The 19,130-nt window shown below is 35.5% G+C and overlaps 1 protein-coding gene across 4 annotated transcripts in view; it reads right to left on the bottom strand.

Annotated features, from left to right (window-relative positions):
• Positions 1-19,130, bottom strand: part of LOC136838781 (kinesin-like protein KIF20B) — a 113,904-nt gene that overhangs the window by 52,232 nt on the left and 42,542 nt on the right. For 3 of the 4 annotated variants that reach the window (XM_067104307.1, XM_067104306.1, XM_067104308.1), the window contains exons 15-23: positions 14,244-14,418; positions 13,884-14,069; positions 6,919-7,035; positions 6,626-6,736; positions 6,371-6,496; positions 5,162-5,245; positions 4,797-4,891; positions 1,694-1,979; positions 443-1,553 (exon numbers count right to left, since the gene is read on the bottom strand). In XM_067104307.1, coding sequence (XP_066960408.1) covers positions 443-1,553; positions 1,694-1,979; positions 4,797-4,891; positions 5,162-5,245; positions 6,371-6,496; positions 6,626-6,736; positions 6,919-7,035; positions 13,884-14,069; positions 14,244-14,418 — 2,291 coding nt within the window. The remainder of the gene's footprint in view (positions 1-442; positions 1,554-1,693; positions 1,980-4,796; positions 4,892-5,161; positions 5,246-6,370; positions 6,497-6,625; positions 6,737-6,918; positions 7,036-13,883; positions 14,070-14,243; positions 14,419-19,130) is intronic. The other variant, XM_067104309.1, reaches the window with a different exon arrangement.

Below are 19,130 nucleotides of genomic sequence, written 5' to 3'. Positions count from 1 at the left end.
AACATTTCCTGGATGCTACTGCTCTTACATTCTAAAATCTCAACCATTCCCCCTACTACCACTTTCTAGGTCCTCCAATCTCCTTCAAAGGATCTTCTAAAATAATTTCCTTGACTATCCTCTTCCATTCTCTCCATAATAGAAAAAACCACCTAGAAGCACTCTGGTCCATTTCCAACTAGGATAAGCTTTTTACCACAATTTCATCATTTAACTAATTTCCACCATTTCAGCCATCTTTATTTTGCATGTATAGTACTAATTAAAACTACTCTGAAACAACTTATATACTTTTCTCTTTCAAAAAAAAAAAATAATAATAATTGTAAAAAAGTAAGGACTCAACAATCCCTTCATAATTCTAACTGTGTAAGAAACTATCTATCAGCTTAACACAGTGGTGCAGAATTTAAACAAAATGACAAACACCTTAAGGAATTACCTTTAACTTCTTCCAATTGTTTTTCAGCCTTCTCCAACCGTAACTCCAGACTGCTTTTGTTTTCTGTCATTAGAGAAACTACTTTCTCAAGGTCACCCAATTTGCAGGTAAGACATTCATTTTCTTCCTTCACCTGTGTTATATACTGTTCTCTCTCTCCTTTATCCTTTAAAAGTGACTCTTGTGAACATTCAAGCTCCTCTTTTAATCTATCCCTCTCACTCTGAATTTTGTCCAGCTCAGATTTCACTGATATCAAAAGTTCATCTACATGTTGTTTCTCCTGCTCAGCTTGCTCTTTGAGTTCCCTCTCCTTCTCTACATCAGCCTTTAACTGTTCAATTTCATCACTTGATAGCTGATTCCTTTTCTCTAATTTAAGCTTCAGCTGTTCATTTTCTTCTTTAAGCTTTATTTGTTCATTTAAGCAACTTGCATTTTCCTTTAATAATGCATCCTTTTCTTGCAAAGTGTTCCATAAATTGTGATCAGACTTATTCTTTTCCTCTAAAGACTGCTTAGCATCCTCAAGATCTGATTTCAAGGATTCAATCTCTGTTTTTAAAGCCCTTATAGCTTCAGCATTCCTCTCACGCTCACAAGCTACCTCATAACGAGATCGTTCTTGCTCTTTGTTTACCTGCTGAACCAATGCTTCTTTTTCCTCTTCCACTTTAACAAGTAACCCTTCTCGTTCTTCCTCCACTTTGCTAAGCAATTCTTCTTTTTCCTTTAGAAGTGCATTTAGCTCTTTTTCCTTTCTAAGCTCATCTCTAACCTTTCCCAGTTCCTTCTCTAATGAAGTAGTTTGTTCATGGAGTGTCTCATCAAAAGCTATGGAATTAACAGTTTCCTTCAAACTCTCTACCTTTACAGACAATTCATTGTTCACAGTTGCCAGTTCCTCTTTTTCAGCAAAAGCAGTTGCACAGGCTCTTCTCTGAGCTGAAAGCTGTTCATTCAAAGAATTAATGAGTTCTTCTTTATCCTGAATTTCATTCTTCAAAGTGTTCACTTGATTAGTGATACTTACATTACTAGCCTTAAGGGAAGAAGTATCTAACTGTTCTGCCATTCTTTCATCTTGAACAGACATCAGTTTTTTACTTAACTGAAAATAATACAATAATTGTTTTTAAATAATTTCAAAATCTGAAGCTGTACACAAAGCAATAATTTTTCATAACTACAATATGCAACATAAGTGTATTATCATCCACTGGAAGAAAAACAACAAGAATGGCTACAAACCTCAGCAATATCTTTCTCAAGATCCTCCTTCTCTTTCAGAAGAGCTCTTTGATGACTTTCAAGTTGTATGTTTGCTCCCTTTAGATGCTCAAACAGGCCCTTATTTTCTATCAACTGATTATGCAAGTGACCTTTTTCCTCCTTTAAGGTGGCAGCCTCTCTTTCTAATTGAGAGACCTTCACTAAAGCTTCTTGTAAATCTGTGCATCCTGCCTTCTCATATTTTACACTGCTGTTGCCATTTCGTTTTAAGCCTGCAAGTTCCAGCAAGAGTTTGCTCTTATCTCTGTTAAAAAAAAAAGTGAACTATAATGAGTTAAATGCAAATGAACTGTCTGCTACAGCAAATACATAATCTCATCAGAAAAAAATTACTTGCAAACAAAAGCAGCTTATTGTTTTACTAAAGTAGTGTAGTAAGAAAATGGAGTAATTTCCAGCTAGCCTATAATAATGAGGTGAAAACCTGATCAGGGTAAAGATTAGTACATTGAATAAGCAAAGACACAAGATAAAAAGTAAATAGCAAATAGCAATTCAGCTTGGGCTAAAGAGCCACATTGATGGCAATAACAACTTAGCTTAAAAAATCCTGGTATAAAAGTATTAATAACCATAAAACCTGATAAAAATAAACAGCAAAACTTCACCTAAACACTCATTAGAGTTATCAATCAGATGGGACCATCCTTCAAACAGTTATATACCCCTTTACTATTACTATTTCCCAAAATATACACAGAGTTGAGAGCCACTAAATAAAGAAAAGATGCAAGAAAGTAAACAGACATTTCTTACTCTTATCATAACCAAAATTCATTGGGAGTTAAACCTGATGACATCAGTTTTGATATTAGTATTAAAGCTTATACCACAATTCACAATATCAGTATTAGCTAGGCAATGCTGGTCAATAAAACACATTTTCCTACAGGCCCTCTAACTGTGGACACCCTTAATCTATGCAAACAGACCCCAGTGACAGCTTGACATTCTAAAAACCATAAAATAGTGAACAAAAATCTTGCATGTCTTGAAATGACGTCCACAAAAACCACCCAACACTACACTGCCATGCCACCAAGGTCAAACTTTGACAGGCCTACTTTTGAGTTCAAAGGCATTCTTTTCTAAGCAGCCCAGGGCATGTGTTGAAATTTGAAGGAATGCCAGTTCAATTATAACAAAAAACTTTTCCATTTATTTTCTTTGCATGCTCACAGTTCTCAAAATAGAGAAACCATAACATATAAATTGTAGATGCAGAGCTGGTAAAAGATACCAGTGGATTCTGAACACATCAGCTAATAGCAAAATGACTGCACAAGGTGACAGCAAAAATTCACACTGAATTGTTAATGACACAAAGTAAAATGATAAAAAGACCTAATAGAGTGTGTGGGTGTTTTTATCATAAACAGCAGAGGCAAAAAACATCTACAACCATCCTGTGTCTTTTACAATGAAATTTTAATTTTCTAGTTTCAAGTTTCACCAACCAAGAGGAGGAAGCAATCATAAAACAGTTATCTGTCTGTGAAGATGGTCTTAAGGGGGGTCTAGCTACTTTGAGGTACAGAAAAATGAAATTTGAAAATACAGCTAGAATTCTTTCTAAAGCATTCAAGACTTCATTACGACACACAGCAAACGCCGTATGCCAGTGTGTAGGTTGTTGGGGACCCTAAGGGCACCGAGGGTGTAAGGTGCAGCCGGCCTGCTATGTAGCAAAAACCATCCCTATTTGTTCAACCATAATGCTCCTTTTACCCAGTAAAAATAAGGAATCATAGTAAGGAATTGGCTTTTTTGGCAACTTTGGTTACTCTGTAAATGAGACTTCCGTTGCTCTCAGAAAAAGAAAGTGACAGCATATTGCTCCGTGATTTGCCCCATACCCAGCTAAATTGATTCCCTTTAAACTTTACAGGACAATATCTCAAAGTTATTTCTGTACAATTAAATATTCAGAAATCCAATATGTGCTCTATTTTATTGAGCACATATTTTACTGAAACACTGGTGTTCTGTTGATATTGCTTAGGCAACTGAATGGTCACATTCAGATACTTCTAAATAAAAAAAGGAAATGAATACAAACTTATTGAATATTTTATGACATCATTTGGGCTTGCATAATAACGTGATCAGACTATATATCATTTGGATAATTAAGGAAAACTTTTTATGATGAAGCATTTAGACACTTTCAAACTCTTCACCTATTGAGGCTGCTACAACGAAAACAATAAATTGTTAACTCAGGACATTCAAACTCATAAAAAATACAACAATAACCTGTAATATTTGTATTTAATAAAGTTTCAGCTTTCAATTTGCAATAGTTTTCTTCTAATGTTAGGATTTTTTTTACCCAAAAGTAGCACAACCCCCATTAAGATGAAAAAAGATTTGGTAGCATTTAAATTTTTATTTAAAAATATATAAAAAAATATATATTACCATAATATTCAGAGCACCACAACATGAAGATTTTTTATGAAGCAATATCAAGCATCTTTCCCAAGCGGAGATCAATTGAACAGTTGCGTAAGTTGAATTAAGCCTTGTCCAGCCATTTGCCTCGCTATATGTAAACAATAATGGTGCACATATTGTTCTAAAGACACATTTAAGAAGCCACATTTTTTTTTTAAATTCATTCAATACTCCTTTTATAACAAACTAATTTACAGATTTTTAAGTTCTTACTAAGGTTTAATAGAAAACTTATTGTCGACCCTCACCATATGTAAATCTACAGTCACAAATTTAAACTTTATGTAATTTTCCACACAACAAATACATTAAATACTTCCCATGACAAAACAAGGCTTACGTTTCACTTGTATACACGAGTCCCACTCCTCATCTTTTAAAAGGCAATGTAATGCATAAACATAAAAAACCAGTAATTCACCAAAATATAGTCCCACTCCTCATTTTTTAAAATGCAATAATACATAAACATAAAAAAAACAGCAATTCACCCAAATATACAGTACTATAAATTTAATTTTCATTAACAATTTCCTGTACCTCAAAAAATAGTCTGCTTCTGACAATTTTATGTAAAACTGTAAGCTAAAAACCATTTACTTACCTTAGATAGTCTTCTTCAATTTGTCGTTTTTTAATCCTTAACTCCTCTAAGTCCTTCTCTGCTTTATTGCGCTCCTTTTCTGTAGCAGTTAGGTTCTGAAATGCAACTCAAAATTTAAATCAAATCTGTCTTTCAAGTTTCAGTTAGCTCTTGACAAATAATAGCTTCTGCTGATTATACACTATCATAACAAATGTGTGCTCTTATGCATGCAAATAATCATAACTTTAAATGGTGAATGCATCATCTATGTAAAATTCATTATTTCATGAGAACAAGAGCTGCCAACTTTTCCCAAGAGACCTCAACTATTCAAATTAACACAAGATATCTAGTAGAATTTCAATATTTTAGCAGTGTTTTACCTGTTCAAGGATCAACACCTGTGTTTGGTAAGACTCTGCAATACTGCGCAGCTCCTTGGTCTCGTTAACCCCACCCTCCACATTCTATGTGAGGAAAAAGGCAACAGAAGCTTTAAAAACAAAGGAGTTTCAAGTGCATACCACACTGTCACTTGCCTCTTAGGTACAAACAGATCCTATAAAATATCTATTTGAGGTTAACAGGGTCACTGGAATGAAACTTTGAGTGAATTTTTTTTTACCTAACCTATGCATCATTGCCAATACTTATATATTTCTACCTTGCAAGGGATGCACAATCTACTGCCAAAATTAATAAAATAATGGTTAGAAAAAATACTGTATCTACAACATAAAGCACAATGTAAACTGTCAGCAATACAACCAAACTGCCTTCAAATGCATTAGACACTCCCTTTTTAAGAAAAAAAAAAAAAAAAAAAAAAAACCAAGCTAATGCAAACCTTACATTGCCAGCTAATATTACTCTATACAATCTAAGATTTTCTTTTACTACCTCAATCTTCAACTACAAAACACACACTCATTCATCCTTGAGACAACGTCTCACACACTATTACAAAAACTCTACCAACCATAATTCATTTTGACAACAAAGAACAGTGCTCAAATCAATAAATTACATTTAGTTTTTCCAAGCTGCAAAACAAGGGAAGAAACAATATAAATGAAAGCAGCCAGGATTAAGGATACCAAAAAACTTTCAATGCATAACAAGCAAAGAAAATACTGCCTTACTGGACAGATATATTAAAATCTTGTTTTAATCTGTCTTGAATAAAAAAAAAAACTCAAGATGGCACCAATAAAATCTTTCCAGAACTGAACAAGAAACATGACGTCTCATGAAGCTGTAAGGTGAATGGAGTTGAAACAGACTAAAAAAATATAAAAAAGCTTAGCTGGTAGCAAGAAATCCTTTTAAAAATAGCTGCAGACACTCCAAATTAATCTAACAGTTAAGAAAAAATAAAAGAAGATAGTACTGCATTTAAAACATGAAGACAGCCACCAAGAATAACTACAAGCCAGTTGTAGCTAGCTTCTCCCATTCTAGAGAGAATTCTTAAGCAACAATTTAATATTACAATCTACAACAGGCACCTCATGAAAAATCAATGAACTCACTAATGTACTACATTACACAAGCTAAAACTGTCAAGATGAATATTTGTTGCTGGTACTTACCTGGACAGACAACTGCTCTTGAAGTTCAGAGATATGTTGATCTCTTTCTTCCAGCTGTACTGCATGCTGGCTCAGGATTTCTCTTGCTTCTGAGAGCTGACTCTCAAGCTCATTTAGAGTCATCAGCTACAAGAAATATGTCAGAAAATCACATCAATAAAACAAATATCAATAATGGCAAAGTTCACATCAAAACACCAAGAATACAAATATTGTCAACGCAATCACACTATTAATATAACAAAGGAACAGTACCTGATTGGTGTTAATCTTCTCTTTTTTTTCCAAGGCCTTAGAAATATTTTGAATTTCATCTTCTTTAATAATGAATTCTTCAGCAGCTTCTACAAGCATTTCCTTCAACTCCTGGAAGTATATGAATTCATGACAAAAAAATGAATGCTGTTTTAGTGAAGTCTTATAAGTAGCTAAAGTACTAGATTCATTTAAGTATACGTAGTCATGAAAGCAATGTCTAACCTAAATAGAAAAAATCACAGCTAATGATAAACAGAAAACATAAGCAAATTAATTGATATCATACAGACCTTTATCTGACTATCTCTGTCTGCTAACTGTAATTGGTTTTCTTCCAAACGATGTTTCAGATCTTGAATCTCTTGGTTTTCACTTGTTGAAGATGCAATGGTCTTCCGTGCAGCTTCCTAAAACCAATAAACCAAAATCTCTTTACTTCAAATCTGTATCCTGATTATGACTGGCATTGTACAGAATAAATATTTAGGAGGATTTGTTCTTAAAAGATAAAAAAAAAAAAGACCGAAAAGAATTGACACAAGTTGTTCCTTGAAATTAGTGGTAAGGGAGCCATCTCTGGCAAAATTAAATATTCAAGAATAACTACAGACCCCTAACCCCTTATATCCTAAATAGTATTGCTGACCACCCATTCAGATGATTTTAAAACATTTACAGCTCATTATTTACTAAAAAAAATCATATGCAATACATTTTTTCAAATGTACATATATCAACAACGTAGGGTGGTAAGACAGAAAGAGAAAGAAAATACTGTACTGTGATGCTATATGTAGTTAATTTTCTACATGGTACAGGTGTATTATACAAGTTATTACATTTAAAAACAATACCAGTTGATATCATAAAGACCTTTATCTGACTACCTCCATTTGCTAACTCTGAATGGTTTTCTTCCATACGATCTTTCAGATCTTGAATCTCTTACAAATACCAATCACCTAATGCATAAGTAAAGAATGGCTAATATCCACTACAAAGCAAGTTCACATGACATCTTCACAATGTGAAATGATGATGATGAAAATGATAACTCAACAAACCACTAATACAGTTCTTGCTGCACAGTTATTCACATGGAGCAACACACAAAACAGATATGGCATTACTACATCATTATTTACTCCATACTGGAAGTGGATCATCAGGAACTTTAACTTCATTATCCATATGTTCCATGGAAAAAGAGGGATTTTGATTTTTTTTCTCTTCATTTCCTTAAATATTGATCTATATAATGCAACTGCGTTTGCCTTTTCCTTCACTTTCCAGGCACATATCAACAGGTCATTATCATAATAAAGGAATCAAGACAGTCTCATGCAGTTATGGAACATGAAGTCAACACAGAAGACAAAAAAGGAACTGAATAGCCTTGTACTTCTTAGCTTGGACAGCAGAGGAGAAAGAAGGAAGAGCCTTGATAGACCTTGGGCTAGAATGGCCTACATATGCAAGGACATTCCACTGAGGAAAGTGGTCAGAGAACAATGACACCTCTAAGAAGAAATTTCAAGTTGGATGGCAACTTATACTGGCTATAACCAAGCAATGTGTACAAAATAAGTTTTACTATGTCAATTTTCCCTCTTGTTACAGAAAAGGAACAGAGGGCGGAGCATTACAGGAATGAAGTAGAATTGGTTGTTGTTTATGCACTGTGCTCACCTTGGCTGTGTCTCATCCAGTTCTATCATGTACTTTGGCCCAGATATGTATTTTATAGGAGAAAAGGAAAAGAGACTCTAGTCATTCAACATTCATTTTTCCAAACTATACTAGCTTAGGTACTCAAATGAGACTCTCCAGGACCGAGGAATTGTCCCACTCTGGAGGCTGCAATTCTTGAGGATGGCAAGACTTCAAAACCTCTCAGTAACAGATAATTCCACAAAAGTGATGAGGTCCAGTCCCTTTAGTCTGAAAAGCTATAAAAAGACTAAGAGATGACCTTTTACTGCAGAAACTTAGAAAAGCTTTTCTCACGAAGGTAGACGAAGAAATATGCAATTTGCTAAACAGACACTCCAACCAGAGAGGTCTCCCTTCCAAGACACCAGTCCCAGCAGATGGCCCACTTTCTTTGATAAATGATTGCAGAGGATCAACAATAAGTATCCCAATATCTCCCTTACAGTCCTGCAAGAAAAGCCACTCTCTTGCAGGAGATGAACAACCTCCAACCTCCATGCATGTAGCTGCAAGGATTGGACTGTCCAGTGGTAACTGCAAATGTGTGGTTGACACAAAGAATACAGGCCATAAGAGTAACTCCTTAGGTACCTAAACCAAGAGCATCAGCATATCTGCACAACACTCTGCCTGTGGCAAACAAGGAGCTACCACAATCATCTGAAGCCCCAGGATGATGAATACTGTTGATCATCCCGCAAAGAAGACTGAACAGTGGAAGCACAAATGCCCAGGTTGTTCCACGGATGTTGGAAGGCATAGGGATTGAGACACTGTTCCCAGTTTGTTGACAGATGCCACCACTGTAGTACTGTCAACCATCAACACTAGTGAACATTCCTTTACTGTTCTTGAAACAACTGCAGCAATAGCCACGCTGCTAATATCTCCAGAACACTGATAAGCAGACAAGGTTTGTCCTGAAGCCACAACCCCAAAATGAATTGCCCTCTCATATGTACGCCCACCCTTTCTTTGATACATCTGAAAACAGAAGCACTTCTAGCTGGGGTAAGCTTAACAGAATACCCTTCGAGAGGTGTCTGTCATCTATGCATTTCACCAGCTTCTCCCTGTCTTCCTAACTCACAGGAATGAGCTGAGAAAGAGAGTTGTGGTACACTGACCAATGCCATTTCAGTTGCCACTAAAGCAAGAAAAGGTGGCTCTGCTTATTAAGCACAAGTTTTTCTAAGGACAACAGGCTCTGCTTATTAAGCACAAGTTTTTCTAAGGACAACAGATGTCCCAGGAATGCCTTTCAAAGCAGAGCTGGTTGTTCCTGTTGAGGCAAGAATAGCGCTATTACTTACTTGATGTCCATCGGGAAGGCTCTCACAGCTTCCGAGTTCAAAAGCATGCCAGGTACTTTGAATGCTCCTCGGAGATGAGACTGGACTACCCAAGTTGCCAGGATTTCTAATTCATGGCAAAAGTTCAGGGGGTCCAGGTACTGCCGTTTGCCGTAATCAAATGCCCATTGAATGAGCCCAAGCTGAGACCAAAGCAAATACTCTGGTAAATACCTGAGGAGCCGTGACTAGTCCACAGCACAATGCCTTGAATGAGAAAACAGTATCATTGCAAGCAAAATGGAGGTACTGCCAAGAGCTGTGATGGATTGGTACCTGAAAGTATGTCCTACAAGTCTATTGGAAGCATGTAATCACCCTCTCTGGTAGAATTTAAAACTAAACAACGAGTTTCCCATCTAAATCAAGTTTGTCATACACTTGTTCATGGGACAGATGTCGATTACCAGTCTCAAACCCCCGGATACCTTCTCTATGAGAAAGATCCAGCCATAAACCTGAGGACCAATGATCCATTACTTCCTTGATGCCTTTCTCTTTCATAACTTCCACCTCTGCCAACCAGGCCTGAGATTTCCACAAATTCAGAAACAGATTGGTGGGCACATACTACCCAAGACTGCTCCCTGTTTCTACCACTTGGCCCAATGGTGAGAAAGGTTAATCTCATGACACAGGACTCAGAGGAAGGAGACAGCCAGCCTCAGAGATCTCCTCCCGTTCTCTTCCCCATTTCCTCCCTGCTGCTGGGAGGGGATGGGCCAAAAGGGTTGGGATAACTCCCTAGCCCTCTTCACAGGAAGAGCTTGAGCTGACTGTCCTGAAACTGATTTCTCTGCTATCCCAAGCAATAGGGACTTTACTGGAACTTGGGTCCGCTCACCCTAACCTCTGAGTTGGACTTCATGGCAACTGCACAGTTGATGAAAGTCATCAGAATCCAATCTCCCATGCTCAACCACTGCATCAACACTACTCTTAGGGGTGAGAAGCAAAGAATCCGAGGTCAAACTATTCCTTAATGAGGCTACTTTCCTGGGAAACCTCCTGCAAAAAATTTCAGAGAAAACTTTTTTAACGAATATTTTTCTTTTAAACATAACATTTTTTTGTGTTTTTTAAAGATGTACATCTTTTTTTTTTATTTATCATTCAATTTAAAAACAAAAGTGTTTTTTAAAAATAACCTTACACCTCCTTCAAAGGACAAATTACCCCCACTGATTGGTACACTGGTGTACAATCGGCAAGGAAAGTGAAGATACAGTTTTTTTAAATCTTCGGACATACAGTATATTGCTCAATAATGCGACATCTGGCAACTTTAGAAAGGGGAGGAGCTTCTGTCTTAGTGTGTTGGTTTTTGCTTGACTTCCTATAACTTTCAATCATATTCTACGATTCTGACATCATTGATACTTAAATGCAGTAGTGGAATGGAGCTTTACAGTATTCGTTCACCAACAAATACTTTATAGTTGTAATTTGCAGCGACAGTTCTGAGCAAAATAAACATTTTTCGACGTAACCTACCAATTAACCTTATACAAATGAATTTATGACACCACAATGAACGGAATGCTTGCATAATCGGAAACGCGATCTTCCATAGTGAAATCAAGAGTTAAATTTGAGCAACGTGGGGAACAATAAAGGAACTGGCTCGATGCAATGTTACTATCACCATGAGAGAGAGAGAGAGAGTTGATCAAAATGTTGTGTAAAACCTAGGCCTATATGTAGAGCTACTCATTTCATTATTTTTTTTAGAGATTGAGCTAATTTTCACGATACTATATTTGTATAGTATGTTTTAGCGATGGAGAGAGAGAGAGAGAGTTGCTGTTGTGTAAGCCTAGGCCTATATGTAGAGGTACTCATTTCATTATTTTTTTTTTTTGACATCATTGAGAGATTAGTAAGCTTTATACTATATTTGCATAGTATGTTTTAGTGATGGAGAGAGAGAGAGAGAGAGAGAGAGAGAGAGAGAGAGAGAGAGAGAGAGAGAGAGAGAGAGAGAGAGAGAGAGAGAGAGTTGCTGTTGTTGTGTAAGCCTAGGCCTATATGTAGAGCTACTCATTTCATTTTTTTTTTTTTTAGAGATTGAGCGATACTATATTTGTATAGTATGTTTTAGAGAGAGAGAGAGAGAGAGAGAGAGAGAGAGAGAGAGAGAGAGAGAGAGAGAGAGAGAGAGAGAGAGAGAGAAAGGAATTGTTATGTAGAGCTACTTTTTTTTTTAGAGATTGAGCGATACTATATTTGTATGGCAACGAGAGAGAGAACGAGAGAGAGAACGTCAAGAAATATCCAGTTCCTTGTGTTTTCCCGCTGAAGTGCTCCACACATCATAGAGAATGCTCTTGCAGATTTAAATAGATTTGGTCAACTTACCGTAGCTGTCGCAACATTTACTGCCATTAATTCCAGCTGACTTTTAACACCATGAAATACAAATATGAATGTATGAAAATTAAAGAAATTATCACTACCTCGTATGATGATGCAATAATAAGCCTGTCCATAACGGAAAACGAGTAAATATTGCCGTTCTGATAAAGAGTACTACACCGAGATATTCACAAACTATCTTTTAGATCTCTATGAACGAAGTCATCTGAGAAATTCTGATTACTTCGGACATGCTTGGTGTTTTTAAGTATCTGAATGTTTTTGTTTTGCAGATTTAACATATATGATATAATTTGCATTGTATTTTCATATTCTAGAGTAAATTTACCGAGATTATGTGTTTTCTGTAAGAAAAAAATAAAAATTCGATGAACGAAATCTAAAGAAAACTGTATCTTCACTTTTCTTGCCGAGTGTACTATAAAAGTCAGGGCCTTACCTACAGACACCAACAACCTACTGATGATTGTATTCTCATTGTGAGATAAGGACACCAGTGACAGCAAAGCCTGTCAGCATGTTCAACCAAAGGTCAAACCACACAACAGTTTGTACAGGAGCCATGGGAACAGACCCCAAGGCATGAAACCAAGGGCACCTCCTCAAGGCTGTTACACTCATGAATAGGAGCAATAATCTTTGAGAAATGCTGTTTCAGCTTAGCTTGTGTGGGTTCCAAACAAGAGGAACCTTCAGACCCCAATGGCTCCCAAGACATGAGCCACACCCTCGTCAGGTCAGACTTAAGCTCCCTTACTTGCTCCTGATCTGGTACCAATGCAAATGAGAGAAGGCAGACAAGATTAAGGAGCACTACCATCCAAACAGAGTTCCGACTTTGACCCCTGCCCCTTGTTAGTCTCAGAAACCACTGAAGAAGAAAGGAGAGGAACTAGTCTGTTCACCACCTCTCTAACCCTCCCCAACCACCTATAGCAAACTGCAAGAACAAGAGGTGGAAGCGACTGGAGATCTAGCCTTTGAGTGAGACTGCTTTGATTGCTCATGCTCCTGAGAATGTGGACATGCCAAAGAAATAGAACTACTAATTTTCCAGTATAACACATGAAAAACAACCAAAGTACTTTCCAACAGACAGAGACCACCACCAGAGATGTGAACACTACAACAGCAGAAAACTGAGGCAAAAAACATAGTTGCTCTATCCTTACCTAGTGGAGAAAAGCTAAATGGGAAGGTGAGGTAGGCTGATAAACCAAGTAAAACCCTCTGTTTCTTTATCTCTGAACTGCTGAGCAAGTCTGCGCTCAAAATTTATAATTATATGTATGCATATTGCAGATTATTGGTAGGATTATAAAAAACAATGCAAAACAAAAGCTAAAACTTCAATACGGTTAAAATTTAGGTCAAATGACTCAAAAAGTACAATATATAAAAATTTGTGACTTGTCTTCTGGAAATTTCTTCAGAAATTTTACATCACTCTCTTTTACGCATTATCATTTTCCTATATATGTCATTATTCTCCTCCTCAATTTCATTTTGTTACTTTCAATACTCTACACCTAAGTTATCACAATATTACAGTTCCTGCATCCAAGCGCTCAATCCTACAAACACAATAACTGCAGTCTGGCTAGTACAGTTGTTAACGTGTTGGCCTCGTAATCTCAGGGACCAGCGTTATCCCGCCCGTCAAGGGGCGGATAGTGAGACTGTCTACCGGATGGTTACTGCCATGAGTGACTAGATGGTGGGGGGCTGGGGTTACCCGGCTGATATCCGCCTGAGAGGCAATAGCCTGTGGGAGGACTGAAACCACCAAACTTCAACTTTAACTTTTAACTTACCAGTTCTTTTTCTGTATTGTCCACATGTCGCGTGAGTTGTGCCAACTGAAATGTAAGTTTGGAATTTTCCTCTCGAGTTCGGTTTACTTGATCATTCATCTTTTTCTGTGAGAGTTTTATAACCTCTAACTCTTCTTTCAGCTGTCCATTTTCCATTTCAAGTTCTTTTATTTGACATTCCTGCTCCTGAACAAAAAAAAAGACATAACCAGTTAAACAATGGTAGTCCTTCCAAAGGAAAATTGATTGGCAATAATAAGTTCTCTAAATATAAAACCAGCAATTAAGGTACAACCACAATCTTAAACTAATAACAATTTTATTACATTCCATATTTATGCACATTACTGAATGACTAACCTTCACTTTCTGCTGCTCTTGAAATAGATCAATTGAGGGCACATATTCTTCATCAGGGTCATAATCAGATCGGGGACGTTTGCGATAGTTTGCCTTCTTAACAGAATTTACTAGAGTATTAATCCTAAACTCGCTAAACTCCTCCATTCGAGACTGTTGTTCTCGCAGTCTCTGGCTGCAACAATTCATCATCCTTAGTCAGTCAAGCAATTTATGTGAAATTCAAAATTTCACAATTTCATATTAAAATGTTATATGCAAATATCCTACTTACTTATTACAGGTACTTTAAATATAAATCTTAGACAGCTACAGTTCTGTTTCTTGACCTATACAATGAGTCTTCACATAATCCACTTACCATAAATTTCAACACACCAGCAACAGAATGAACTATTTTTTAAATTATACATCACTTTATTCTAAAATGCTACACATATCAAGACAATTAGCACCTAACTATCTTTACGGACACTAAGCAGCAGCATATACATTATAAAGTTCATGTCCTCAACTTGTGGACTATGATTCGAAAATTTGCTACCATACCAAACCTGTCTAACCTTCCGTAAATTATAAGAAACTGATATGACAGTTATGATTGATCCACACTCTGGTAGACACTAAAGTTGCATGTACAGAAAGCCTATGAATATTGTACCTAATAAATATTTCCATACCTGAATACCTGGCATTACTAACTGCAATAAATCAAATAAAAGGCAGACTATGAAATTATAAAGATTAAATTAAATAAACTTAGTCCCAGGGTAGAATTATGGAAATCAGTGCAATAAGAACGATAAACAGTATACAGTACCATTATTAGCTTGTCTGTGTACAACCCAAATAACTTCATAATCAACACTCGGCATCCAGTCCTCATTAGTAGAGAGTGCAGGAAGTCATAAGATGTGAAACATTCTATGAGATGCCTAATTTCAAATAAAAACCAATAATACCCCTTTTTAAAGTGCTATAAAAATATTCTTCTATGAAGAATATTTTTATAGCACTTTAAAAAAAAAGGGGTATTATTGGTATGAAAAACTTACATAAATAGATGACAGTGAAAACGCAATTTGCTTGCCTTATCACAACTGAATGGTTGTTGCTATCCCTCTTACTAACCCATGACTACCATACTGATGCGCTTGACAAAATTTACAGATAGAGAGTTGCCACAGGCTATCCAGTCCCTTGTGAGGTGGCACCGCCTCTTTTAGCAACAAGATCAACCCAGTCATCATCACCAACACCATTAACCCTTAAACGCCGAGCCTCTATTTACGAAAGTGTCTGCCCTATGCCGGTGGCGTTGGGTTAGCGCCGAAGCGGGAAAAAAAAATTTTTTTAAATCACAGCACGCTTAGTTTTCAAGATTAAGAGTTCATTTTTGGCTCCTTTTTTTGACATTGCCTGAAGTTTAGTATGCAACCATCAGAAATGAAAAAAATATCATTATCATATATAAATATTGAAATATGTGACAGCGCAAAAAAAAATTTCATATATAATTGGATACAAATCGCACTGTGAGCAAAACGGGTAAAGCTAACGAGTTATTTTTTTTTCTTTGTATTGTACACTAAATTACAATGATTTTAGTATATAAGAAATTGTAAAACGATCAAAGCAACACAGAGAAAATATTATCACAAAATGATGCATGAATTCGTAACGTGTGGACGTAAAAAAGTTTTTTTCAAAATTCACCATAAATCGAAATATTGTGCTAGAGACTTCCTGTTTGTTGCAAAATGAAGGAAATTGATTGAATATTACTAGACTGTAAGTGTTTTAGCTTATAATTGCAGTTTTCGACCATTTCGGTCGAGTTAAAGTTGACCGAAGGTTGAATTTTTTCTATTTATCGTGATTTATATGAAAATATTTCAAAACTGTTAAAAGCTACAACCATGGGTTATTTTTTGTTGTATTCTACATGAAATTGCGCACATTTTCATATATAAAACTTTATGTAATGACTAATATAAAACGGTGCAAACATTACGACAAAGTGACGAAAGAATTTCCGAGATGTTCGGCCAAGTTACCGTGCGCGAACGTAAGGAAAAAGTTTTTTTTCAAAAATTCACCATAAATCGAAATATTGTGCTAGAGACTTCCAATTTGTTGCAAAATGAAGGTAAATGATTGAATATTACTAGAATGTAAGAGTTTTAGCTTACAATTGCATTTTTTGACCATTTCGGTTGAGTCAAAGTTGACCGAAGGTTGAAATTTTGGCACTTATCATGAATTATATGAAATTATTTCCAAAGTGATAAAAGCTACAACCATGAGTTATTTTCTGTTGTATTCTACATGAAATTGCACACATTTTCATATATAAAACTTTATGTAATGACTAATATAAAACAGTGCAAACATTACGACAAAGTGACGAAAGAATTTCTGAGATGTTCGGCCGAGTTACCGCGCGCGGATGTAAGGAAAAAGTTTTTTTAAAAAATTCACCATAAACTGAAATATTGTGCTGGAGACTTCCAATTTGTTGCAAAATGAAGGTAAATGATTGAGTATTACTAGAATGTAAGAGCTTTAGCTTACAATTGCATTTTTCGACCATTTCGGCCGAGTTAAAGTTGACAGAAGGTTGAAATTTTGCCACTTATCGTGATTTATATGAAAATATTTCAAAACTGATAAAAGCTACAACCATGGGTTGTTTTTTGTTGTAATTTACATGAAATTGCGCACATTTTCATATATAAAACTTTATGTAACGGCTAATATAAAACGGTGCAAAAATGACGACAAAATAACTAAAGAATTTCTGAAATTTTCGGCCGAGTTACCGTGCGGACGTAAGGAAAAAGTTTTTTAAAAAATTCACCATAAATTGAAATATTGTGCTAGAGACTTCCAATTTGTTGCAAAATGAAGGTAAATGATTGAATATTACTAGAATGTAAGAGTTTTAGCTTACAATTGCATTTTTCGACCATTTCGGTCGAGTCAAAGTTGACCGAAGGTTGAAATTTTTTGTAGTCGACGTATGATACGTCCACTCAGCACCCAACAGACAATTTTAGTCGACGTATGATACGTCCAGTCGGCGTTTAAGGGTTAAATTAAATTAAAGTTACTGTAATTTGATTTAAAAGTTAGTTTAATACATTACCTTAAAAAAAGAAATAAATGGTTGACATAAAAACAGTGTTAGAAGAGAATTTCTCTCTCTCTTACCCTTCTGATGAATATTTTTAGAAGTCTTCTCAACCTCTTTTAAATAACCTCTTTATTCTATGTCTCTCTCTCTCTCTCTGTTCTGAAATGCTTTTTCATGAAAAATAAAAAGTGTTTTTTTATTTGGACTGATACAACTCTTATTATGTCTCTATGTAGAATGTATTTGCCACACTAGCGCATTTACAGTTCGTAGATGGTACAGGTAAAATTCGATCAATTTAAGCTATCTACTGCACAGGTAAAGATGTGCAGAGAAATAACGTAAAAACGTGTGAGCGCTAACTACAAACGAAAGAGAGAGAGAGAGAGAAAGAGATAAGGGTTGTCCTTACTTAAGAGAGTGAAATTATTTATCAATTATTACAGAGACGAGAATAACACACGAGAGAGAGAGAGTTTTCCTTACTTGAAATATCAAATTAAATTATTTATGAGTTATTACGGGGAAAAATAACATGAGAGAGAGAGAGAGGGAGAGAGATTGTCCTTACTTAAGAGTGAAATTATTTATCAATTATTACGAAGACAGAGAGAATAACACGAGAGCGCGAGTTGTCCTTACTTGAAATATCAAATTAAATTATTTATGAATTATTACGGAGATGGAGAGAGAGAGAGAGAGAGAGAGAGAGAGAGAGAGAGAGAGAGAGAGAGAGAGAGAGAGAGAGAGAGAGAGAGAGAGAGAGAGATTATTCTTACATTACACATCTAAAATGGAAATACAGTATTTATGAAGGAAAAAGAAGAGAGAGAGAGAGAGAGAGAGAGAGAGAGAGAGAGAGAGAGAGAGAGAGAGAGAGAGAGAGAGAGAGAGTGTACCAGAAATCCTTTGACATGTTGTGGGCAACAATTGACATATTTGACAGCTATGCCCTCGCCCCTCTCTTCAAAGGTTTCACAAAAGATCGAGAAATTTTATTTGTTTAGAATATCACATTATTCACTATAGAAATGTATAAATGTTGTAATTGCAATTATATTACTATTATTATTGTTATTATTATTATTATTTATATTTGAAAATTAGTACTTATTATTAGGTAAGTCATTTTTTTATCAAAAAAGAAACATATACTGTACATGTAACCATAACAATTCTCTCATCTCTTACTGAGATGAGATAATTTTTATGGTTACGTGTATGTTTATTTGTTTTGTTAATAAATAAATGATTTACCTAATAATAAGTACTAATTTTCAAATATTCATGAGATTATAAGATACATAATAATAATAATAGTAATAATAATAATAATAATAATAATAATAATAATATAACTGTAATTACAAAACTTGTACATTTCTATAATAAATTATGTCATATTTTAAACAAAATAATATAATTTCCCAATGTTTTATGAAACCTTTGAAGAGATGGGGTAGGGCAAATTTGTCAAATATGTCAATCACTGCCCAAAGCATGTCAAACGATGTCTGGTACTATCTCTCTCTCTTTCTTCTTTCTTTTTCCATCATAAATCATGAATTGCCATCTTTTGATATGTAACGTAAGACTAACTTCTCTCTCTCTCTCTCATTCTCCGTAATAATTCATAAATAATTTAACTTGATATTTCAAGCCAGGACAATCTCTCTCTCTCGTTATTCTCTCTGTCTCCGTAATAAACTATAAATAATTTCACTCTCTTAAGTCAGTACAACCCTTATCTC

The sequence above is a fragment of the Macrobrachium rosenbergii genome, chromosome 5 (assembly GCF_040412425.1).
Source record: "Macrobrachium rosenbergii isolate ZJJX-2024 chromosome 5, ASM4041242v1, whole genome shotgun sequence".
Lineage (NCBI taxonomy): Eukaryota > Metazoa > Arthropoda > Malacostraca > Decapoda > Palaemonidae > Macrobrachium > Macrobrachium rosenbergii.
Note: the sequence above shows the minus strand (reverse complement) of the source record. Positions and strands in the feature narration are given on the sequence as shown.